Genomic DNA, 10,913 nt, shown 5'->3' with positions numbered 1-10,913 from the left:
TCCCACTTGGGAGAGAGAAGAAAGCAACCACAAGTGGGGAGGGAGGGAGGGACCTGAGAGGGAAAGTGGATGGGGGGAAGCGGAAGGTGGGTAGAGGGGAACCTGATCTAGTATTGGGTGAGGGAAAAGGACTGAAGCCCTGAGGGCCAGTAGAAAGAATGGAAACAGGCAACCTTGGGAGATAGGAGGTTGGGGGCACCCTCCAGAATGCACTGTAAGATCAGAGTAAACAGGGACATCTCAGAAAAACACCAGGAGGCCAGGAATTTCCTTAATAAGATAAGCTCAGGAACTTTAGGAAGGTAACAGAACTCTCTAGAAGGGAAAGGCTAATTAACATTCCTCAGATCACAGGGTGAGAAACATTCCACAGGGTGGACTTTTGCCCACCTTCAGACAAGGGAAGTCCTTGCCACCTCATTCTCTAAAGACCAATCAGTTTAAAAAGTCACACTGTTCTACCAATCACATTGTGTCTAATGGCTGCTGCCCTGAAAATTATATAAAAGCTCACTGAACAAGATGTGCGGGGTTGCCTCCTTTCCTTAGGGTCTGGGACGGCTCCAGTGCACTAGAATAAAAATCCTCATGTTCTTTGCATCGATCAGGCTCCATGTGATTCACTTAGGGGGTCTTCGGTAAGCTAAGGCTCGACAGGGTCTTACAGACCTGGGAGGTGGGAGACTCTCAGGAATCAAAGGGAGGGCCTTAGATGAAATGCCTGAAGAAGGGAGAGGGAACTTATAGAGACCACCTCAAGCAGAAAGACAGGGCATCAAGTGAGGGAAGGGGCTGCCATCCCACAGTCACAACCTGACCCATAATTGTTCCTGTCTGAAAGAATTACAGGGATGGGAATGGAGAAGAGCCTGAGGAAAAGAAGGTCCAGCTCAAGGGGAAGTCCCAAGTCCTGACACTATTACTGAGGTTATGGAGGACTCACAAAAAGGGACCTATCACGACTACCTTCCAAAAGACCCAACAAGCAGCTGAAAGAGTCAGATGCAGATATTTGTACCTAACCAATGGACAGAAGCCACTGACTCCTGTTGTTGAATTAGGGCAGGCTGAAAGAAGCTGAGGAGAAGGGTGATACTATAGGAGGATCAGCAGTCTCAATTAATCTGGACCTCCTGGGATCTCTCAAACACTGGACCACCAAACAGGCAGTATACACCAGCTGATATGAGGCCCCCAACACACATACAGTAGAGGACTGCTGGGTCTGTGTTCATTCATAGAAGATGCACCTAACCCTCAAGAGACTGGAGACCGCAGGGGGTTTAGAGGTCAGGTGGGGTGGGAGGTGGGGACATCCACATGGTGACAAGGAGGTATGGGATGTGGAGAGTGGAAGGGAATAAAATATGGAATGTAAAAAATTAAATAAAAAAATTAAAAAGGTTTAGAAAACTTTTCTTGCTGGGCGGTGGTGGTGCACGCCTTTAATCCCAGCACTTGGGAGGCAGAGGCAGGTGGGTTTGAGTTCGAGGCCAGCCTGGTCTACAGAGTGAGTTCCAGAATAGCCAGGGCTACACAGAGAAACCCTGTCTCGAAAAACACAACCCCCCCCCCAAAAAAACCCCAAAAAACAAAAAAAAAAGAAAACTTTTCTGATAGGAATTTTATCCAAACAATTAAATCACCCTCTACTTTTTTTCTTTTTTTTTAATTGATTTAAGTTTTATTGCATTATGAGAAAAGATACATGATTTCAATTTATCTGAATTTGTTAACATTTAAAAACATATTTTAAGTAAACAGAATTAAATCACATTCTTGTTTCCCTTTTGTACCCCAAATCCTCCCAGAGACCCCCTCTTCAATACCTACAATACCTTTTTTGTCATTTTCTTTAAAATTTATAAAATATTATATAACAATAAAAATTGAGTATTATAAAAGTTGTTTTATATAAAACAACAATCAATTTAAGTCTTATGTAGATGCTTATCTACAGCAATACTGAAAATACATATGTTTTTCACAATAAAAATTTTAAATAACTCCAAACATATTAACTATATATTTTAAAATAATACATCACTACTAGTATTTTTTAAATGAACATAAATATATAAAGTCTTTTTGTTTGATTGTTTGTTTTGTCTATAGTAGAGCTTAAAATCTTGGCTCTTACTATGGTACAAGGCCAAAATACGAACAATTTTTAGACATTACATCACCCTCTACTTAAAAATATTGGTGGCCAGAAAAATTTAGATGTATGCAAACTATAACTACTTAGAAACTATTTTGAGTTTTTAAGTGTGTGTTCCCTTATTACAGGTGACAGTGCAGGTGTGTAGATGTGCCATGGGTAGATGGGAGGGGGCAGAGGACGATCTCCAGTGTTGGTCTTCAGTCCTCTTTCTCTTAATGGCTGCTTTCACCAGAACAACTGACTTGCGACCTTCTGAGGATTCCCTTGTCCCATCTCAAGCACAGAGGTCACGGGTACATGAGACTGCACATGGCTTTAAACTGATTATGGGGATCTGATTTCAAGTTCCTATGCATGCAGGTGATTTCCCTCTGAGCCATCTCCCCCAGCATCTACTTGGAGTTTCTAATCTCTTTAGTATGATTTGCTATTTGTGGAGGCTGCTCTTAATCTGTTTCAAGATATGGAAACAACCATGTGTTGGAGAATGGGGCAATGTCTGCCAAGCTGTACATATTCTTAAGTAATTTCTAGAGCTCTAATATTCAGAATGCTCTGAGAACACTACATAAAAGGTATAAATTTTTTTGCTAATAAAAAAGAATTGATTAGTTAGGAACCTTAAAAAGATAGCCAAAATTAGAAGAGGGTTCTTGAGAGGAAAAACCATTTTAATTTTTCTACACTAATAGAGTTTTTTATATCAGGTAACTTGTATGTAACCTACTCAACATAACTGAACTTTATCTGTAGATATTTAAAAATCATGCACCTAGAACTACCAAGCAGGATCAGAAGACAATACATGACTTGTTTTCTTCTGCAAAGCAAACCTCCTGTCCCACAAAACAGCCTGAGCCTTTCTGTTTCAGTATTTGCCTTGTTGATGTTTTATTTACATGTATGTATGTATGCACATATATACACACACATACTTAGAGTTTAGCTGCTTTATAATATATACTCCCTTAGGTAATTTTCTGAGGTAGGACACAAGGAAACCAATCTCTTTAGGAGTCCTGGCCATCATTTGTAATTGATGTTTTGGTGGACACTCTAGCTGGCTAAGGATTGGGGAGATGTTCTCAATGAAGTTTACTAATCTTTTGAGGATTTAAGTGGCCCCTAGAGTTCACTTTGATCTAACGAATTAAAGAATGATTGCTGAATACTCATTTGTTTCACATAACCTGTATTATAAACCTCTGCTTTCATGGTTTTCTTTGTAGTGCATATGGCTTTCCTACTTCCTGGCTGTTGACCAATAGATGAGGTTACTTGCATACAAGTTATTTTAAATATAAAAATCACTCTAGTATTTCAAGTGACAAATTAGCTCCTAGCATTAACAACCCTAGACTAAACACCTCCCTAAAACCACAGGGTCTTTTAAGTAGAATTGCTTATGCATCATGAATGATGGCATATTAAACATCATGAATGATGGCATATTAAACTATCTTATATAGATGGCCTCGGTTGGCATAAACCAATTCTGAAAACATACTCAAACCATTGTTGTGAAATGAGAATCACAAGAAATTTCACATGCAAATTGCACTTTATATGGCACCATTTTTCCTTAGACAGCTTTCTATTTCCAGGTTTAATTCCAGAACTCTCTGCCTCTCCCCTAATTTACTTGCCAACTGAAGCATCACCTGACTCCATCCTAACGAAATCCTTGCCTTTTGGACTTCATATTCTGTCTGTCTGTCTCCTCAGTGAAACACTGTACTGCTCCATGTCCTCAGGCCTTTGGCTATTACTCCTCTGCCTACAACGGCTGCCTCTGAGATCTCTGGCTGTTTCCAGTGGCTCAGAAATCAACTCGAATGCCATCACCAAGGCTGACTTGCTTTTTTAATCACCTAACTTCGGACCCTGCAGTCAGCTGTTCTTTGTTGACTCTTATCTGCCTGCTTTGCTGTTCTAACACTGCTTTCTGACATCTTTTTCCATTATATTTATTATTACTATAACATAAGCTATAGGAGAAGGAAGAAATTGTTTTGTTTACCACAGCAATTTTAGAGCATGACCAAATATATTGTCACTTAATAAACATGACTGAATAGGTAAATTATTTTAACCAAAATGTTATAAAACCAAAAGTTCTAGTTATATCTACTACTAAAGAACGTATTCATAAAAACGTGTGGTGGAAGGATCCATTTGTATGAAACGGATTTGTATCAAGCTTTTCTATAGGAATAACAAGTAGCATCTTGGGGTCATGAACCCCGTTTAGTAGCAGGAGTGGAGCTTGCAGTTTTCTGACTTTTACAGCTATGAGAAGTCAGAAAATATTATATTTGAGAATTAACAAATTTTCAATAATGAAAGAATATCTATAAGCCAAAGAAAATCAGGGAATAATGTTAAATCTCAAAGCATTCACAGGACTATAAACAACTGTTAAACTTCCTAGAATTTTTTTTTAATATTTATTTTAATTTTGTGTTATGAGTACTTTGCTGGCATATGTGTCTATACACAACTTGTGTGCCCTCAGAGGCCAGAAGAGGGCATCAGAACCCCTGGAACTGGAGCTACATATGTCTGTGACCTACATCGTGTTGGGTGCTGGGAACTTCTGCCAGGGTACAAGTGCTCTTAACTGGATCATCTCTTCAGCCTTGAGATTTTATTTTTAACTGTCTACTTTCATATGGTGGCCAGCAAAATAACCCCCAAAACAAGCAAAATCAGAAAAATGGTCAAAAATGTTTGTTATACAGATCAGACTACATATTATATAATCATACTATATTACATAGATACCAGGATCTATATTTTATTAGTTTAGGGCAGTTAACTTTTTACTTTCTGAAGTGGATTTACTGTCTTATCTTAGACTTGTAAGAAAACTCTCTTTTCTTCTGCAGAAGAAAATAACAGCATCTTACCTGGTGTTATACAATATGTTATCTCTTCAGGAGACAATGACCGCACATAAATGGGTGGAACAGTTGTTTTGCCATTTAACAGAGAGGCAACATAAGGAAGTGGAGACACTAACAGAAACACTGACAGACTGCACAATTATCTTTTATATGTGTGAGAATGTGAAAAAACCTTTGCATCAATAATATTAATGTATTAGCTTAACAGGAATTATGCAAGCCGGGATACCACACTGCACAATGTCCATTATCTACAGATTCTTTCCTAGTGTTTGGACTTTTAAAACATCAACAAATAAAATGTCTAAGTCCCTTCTCAAAGAACAAAACAAAACAAAAACAAATAAAAAAATGAATGTACTTTCTGTATCTTTGGTAAGTAGCGTATCCACTTCTCCTTTAGAGTGATTCAAATGGTCATACAGGGTGGAAAGCAAGCCTTTGAGTCTGGCCATTTGGGTTTAACTTTGGATGCCTTGAGAACTAGTAACATCAAATGCTGAAAAATTCATTAAGCAAGAAAGTAAGAAAAAGAACTATGAACACATATTCGTAAGCTCCAATATATTTGCTTCAAAAATCACTAACATGTGAAAGGAACAAAGGTGATTTTAAATTAATAATCATCTAAATCCAAAAATTTTAGAACAAGTTACACAAATGAGTGATGTAATTAGTGTGTATTTTAGACAGTACCATATCAAAAAGAATTTCTACGCTGGGCATTGTGGTACATAGTCTCATGCTTGGCAGGTAAGGTCAGGAAGACAAAGAATTTGAGGCTGTTATGAATTGAGATGTAATATGACTGTAAATATAAAACGGTTTACCAGTCTCATCTATAAAAGAGGATATAAAATATTTTGTGTTCTAGACAGATCACATATTGAAATATTAATATTTTGGACATTAAGGATTGTGTACAATCTACTACTAAAATACATTTTACTTATTGCTTTTGCCTTTTTAATGTTTCTAGTAGAAAAATCTAAAATTACACTGGCAACTGATACTACATTCTGATTAAAAACCACTGTTGTAGAACCACTGAACTTTGTCAATGATAGCAAGAAGGGAGAGAAAAAGAATAATCATAAGTACAACAGAAAAGGATTTAACAACGCTGAGGCAGGAGAACAGTGAGTCTGAAGGCCTGAGCTACACTGCAAAACCACCTCAAAACACAAAAACCAACACACAAAACTAAACAGAATTAAAATCTGCATTGCCCATGGCTGGATACAGGGCTGTGTGTTAACGGGATGATCACAGCAAATGCAGAGACAGTACTGAGACACTGCAAACAGACAACAGCACATCCCAATGCTAATTGGCAACGTGGTCCTCCTGGGCTCTGAGAGAATGAACACAGCCCTGCTGCTCTATGTAATCATACCTTATAGCATTAAGAGATGCTCAGTGAGATAATGTACAGACATCAGTGCATTGTGGATGGAAAAAGTTACATTTACCTTTATGTGTTCTAAAACAGCAGTGGCAACATTTGTATGGAGATCAATAAGTCTTTTTTTTTCAAGGAGTTCTGGCAAAGAACTACAAGTTACAAAAAATTGAAAATTAACCACAAAATTTTAAAGAAAGCAATGCAGACTCTAATAAAACTCCTGCCTGGTGCTTCATGAGGAGACTCAGACCACTGAATAGAAGTAACAAATTAACTTGCCAATTAAACATAATCTCTAGGCTTGAACTCATACCACGTGCATCACTGTAATACAGGTGAGTGGTTATCTTACAATAGTCTAGAGATAACACTTCTATAGTTTCATATTCCGTTTACAATGTTTAGAATGGATACATGCTTTTACCTATAGTTCTAAAAGTACTGAAAATCTGCTTCAACTGAATTAATAGCAATAGTAAAATTAATGATGACTGGCCCTACTTTATCACTAATAACGTTTTCCTAGTAAAATTACTCAAAATGGAAATTTGAAAGTATTCACAGAGGTAGTTCCTCTGCTGTATGTGAGAAGCACAGGAAGCAGCCTAGATGTGTTCGAAGCATTCAACTCTTCAAACGCAGAGGTGCATTTGCTAAGATCTGCTCTTCTGTATTATGATTACTACAGACTTTTAAGACTGCAAAGGAACATACTATGTGCTCACCTGACAGCTGACGTGAGCTTAGCAGTGTTATCAGAGAGCATGCTGATGGCTCCTTCGTCCTCTCCTTCTAGTCCCTGTGAAGGAATGAAAAGGCTCTTACAACTTTAAAATTGTCAGGCCCAAGCAGAAAAGTTAACACATTCCAAAGATTACTGAAAAGTAATAACAAGCTGGGTCATCGAGCATAAACAGTACCCTATACGGGATAAGCACACACATTTTGACAACTACAGAAAGGTTCTAGGAGCTACCAGTTTTGCAGGAGAGTAAGGAATGCGTCAGCTGGCACTGTCAAACAAGAAACGCCCCAACATTTGCTGCAGGCCACACAGGACTCAGTCTTACAGCTGAAATCTGACTACAGTACAGAAGAACAAGCTATCTTGGGGTACACATACATATAAACAATCTTATTACTTGTATTATTTCAAACCACATCCCATTCCTTAAAATGCAGCTGCTTCTTAATATTTAGATTGAAAACAAACCAACAAGAAAAAAAAACCTAAGCTGGGTGTGGTGGTGTAGGCAGGACTGCCAGGAATCTGAGGCTAGCCTACGCTACAGTGTGAGACAGTTTCTTAAAAACAAACAACATTAAGTAGGTTGATAATAATTTTGTTGTTATTAAGTAATGAATGGTCTTAAACTTTTATGAAGAAAAAGGAAGCAAACATTTTTGTTAAACCTCTGCAGATGTCCTTCCTATACCTTTACTCTCGGGGTGCAAACAGGATCTTACCATAATGCTCTTTAGTCGTTTGACCTCATCTTCTTGTGCTCTGTAAGATTCTAGTTCTTGTTGGACTGATTCTGCGACTTCTGGGAATGGGCTGAAACAAAATTACACAAGATTAACTACGCGCATATAGTAAAAGATTCATGTTTTATGTGTATATTTTGAAATATATAAGATTATTATCTTAAAAATATAGCTTTGAATATATTTTATGTATAACATGGATATAAAACAGCAAACATAAATAAAACTATAATTTAAAATATGTATCATAAATCTGAAAAAATTTTATAGCTAAAAGCCTTTTCATTAATGAGATTGCATTTTTCAGCTATATATTGTTTAAACAAAAATATTTTTATTTACTTACATGACTAAAAAATCAAAGGAATACAAATAATTCCAATATATTAAGCATTAGCTAAATATTACCACCAAAATTAGCAGATGTCAGAGGGACCATTTAACTATAATGACAACATTTTTTAAAATGTTCAGTATTAATTCAGTACTCTTAGTATCCTTACTGGTAAAAAGAACATTTCTACCATCTCTCATTGCCTCTCTGATGATACATAATTTCATGTATGCCACTATTACAGAAGGAAATGTACACATTGAAATCCAAAGTAAAAAATATTATTTAAAGTATTTTAATAGTATCTCAAGCTACCATAGTCAGAAAAAGACACTAACAACTCTTGTTGAGAGGCCAAATCTTTCTTACAGACACATGGCTTTCTTTTCTTTTTTATGTTCTAAATATAAAAATAAATATTACACCCCCCCCAGCATGTTAAACTACTATCTTCTACTTCTCTTTAAACACAATGAAGGACGATGCCCCAAAGCACCCACATCAAGGACAGAGACAGACCTGTATTTTTACAGACACTTTTAAAATGCTTCCAAAAATCAATGAAAAACATTGTGCTATTTCTTAAAAAAAGAAAACAAAACAAAACAAAAAACCCTTTTCTTTGTTTAGAATGATTTTGCTGGGGGTAATGGCAACTAGATAACTTTTACAACAGTTGCTGACCCCATCAGTTATGGGGTACTTTAAAAGGACACAGCAAGTTGCCGGGCGGTGGTGGGGCATGCCTTTAATCCCAGCGCTTGGGAGGCAGAGGCAGGCAGATTTCTGAGTTCGAGGCTAGCCTGGTCTACAGAGTGAGTTCTAGGACAGCCAGGCCTACACAGAGAAACCCTGTCTCGAAACAAAACAAAACAAAACAAAACAAAAAAAAGGACACAGCAATAAGATGTCCACACTGGTCTACAATATCACCATCTTCTCACTCATGGTTTCTGATGAGTGAATAAATCTCTGGTCTTTACACTTAGGTTCTGCTCCCAAGATATAAAGCATGGGGTTTGTATTAAGGACAACATGCAAAAAAAGGAAAAATATGACCCCTAAGTTTTTCCTTCCAACACTAAATGAAAGACAGGTCCATGGAATCAGCACCAGAGATGAGAAAGATTGTGCAACCTGCAAGGTGAGCTTCTAAAGAGATGATGCTAGAGGAGTCAGGAAGAAATGGAGCAATGCTGACACTCATCTGTATTTAATTAGAGTTGTCCCCGTTGGGCCACTCAATGACCTTTGTGTTGTGTCTTAGGTCAGGCGGAACTTCAGCTCTGTTTCAAGAATAAACAAATCTTATAATTACTGATATTTTCTCATTTACCTTCCTTTATGTTTCTGCCAAAATTTATCAACTGGAGTTAAATCGTAAGACTTCATATTTTTCCTCTTTGGTCTAGCACCAGCTGGAGAATTTTCCATTCCTGTAGATTCTTCCAAATTTACTCTGTTTAGGTGGAAATCCTAGGGAACAGTAAACTTGTTTAAAATAATTGTTTTCTTAGTTTAGGAGCTGTATTTCCTAGACAAGGGAACAGTGCTGCTGCCCTTCCTAGTGTTGCCAACTATAGTGCAGGCTAACTCAGAACAAGCATAGTGCCCTTCCAACCCGCCACTACTCGTAAATGTGCTCTCATTGTGCTGAATTTTAACGAAAGTATAATTTCAAATATACACACACAGAAAAATCATATTTTTTCTCCTAGAAAAATACACTTTTCTTTATAGACAACACTTTTATTACATTGCAAGTGTCTCTCTATCATTTACTAACATACTTCAGAGCATTCCCTCCTCTTTATGTTTTTATTATGTTTTCAATAATTATGATTATTTTTAAAAGATTAAAATACAGGACTAACAGCATCTCTGTTCACATAAATTCTAAGCGTGGGTCAGACTAGCAGTGGCTACGTATCTGCTTGGCTAATTTTACTCATGTGAGGCTGAGGCATAATTTAACTGCTTTGTTTTGTTTTATTTTGTTTTTCCTTTCTCAAAATCCAAACACAAAGAACAGGTAAAAACAAAGTAAACCTCTTCTCTTCTTTCTTCCCCCTTTTACACTATGCCCGTGATTTCTTTCACCCTTTAGGATCAACTTTCTTCAAGAATAGTGAGATAAGAGATAAACCATGGTTTGATGTAAAATGTTCCCCACAAGTTTGCATGCCTGAATGCTTGCTCCCCAGCTAGTGGTGTAAAACATTTTGGGGATAAGGATAAGATGCTGAAGGAAGTGGATCCGCCTGGGGTCACAGCTGCAGTTCCTTCTGTTTCCTAAATGCTGACATGATGCAGCAAGCAAAGGTCCTGACCAGAGCTGGTCCTGTCACCCTTCCTGCCTAAAAGTACTCTTCATCTTATCCCCTCAGACCACGAGGCAAATAAATCCTTCCCTTAGGCCAGATGAGATGAGAGAATAAGAAAAACATGGCTGTTTGATGGTGATAAACAGAATGCTGAGCAAGAATGAGAAATTATCAGGTGTAACTATGATGCAATCATCTTGGTTCAGCCCAGGGAGTGGCATGATTAGAAGGTGTGGCCCTGTTGAGTAGGTGTGTCACTGTGGGTGTGGGCTATAAGACCCTCATCCTAGCT

The 10,913-nt window shown here is 37.6% G+C and overlaps 1 protein-coding gene across 3 annotated transcripts in view; it reads right to left on the bottom strand.

Annotated features, from left to right (window-relative positions):
* Scfd1 (sec1 family domain containing 1) overlaps positions 1–10,913 on the bottom strand; it is a 69,818-nt gene that overhangs the window by 29,128 nt on the left and 29,777 nt on the right. For all 3 annotated transcript variants that reach the window (XM_031356970.1, XM_031356969.1, XM_031356971.1), the window contains 4 exons: positions 9,634–9,773; positions 7,943–8,033; positions 7,201–7,274; positions 6,543–6,624 (listed from right to left, as the gene is read on the bottom strand). In XM_031356970.1, coding sequence (XP_031212830.1) covers positions 6,543–6,624; positions 7,201–7,274; positions 7,943–8,033; positions 9,634–9,773 — 387 coding nt within the window. The remainder of the gene's footprint in view (positions 1–6,542; positions 6,625–7,200; positions 7,275–7,942; positions 8,034–9,633; positions 9,774–10,913) is intronic.

This window comes from Mastomys coucha, unplaced genomic scaffold (assembly GCF_008632895.1).
Source record: "Mastomys coucha isolate ucsf_1 unplaced genomic scaffold, UCSF_Mcou_1 pScaffold6, whole genome shotgun sequence".
In the NCBI taxonomy this organism is placed as follows: Eukaryota; Metazoa; Chordata; class Mammalia; order Rodentia; family Muridae; genus Mastomys; species Mastomys coucha.
This window is presented reverse-complemented; position numbering and strand designations above follow the sequence as displayed.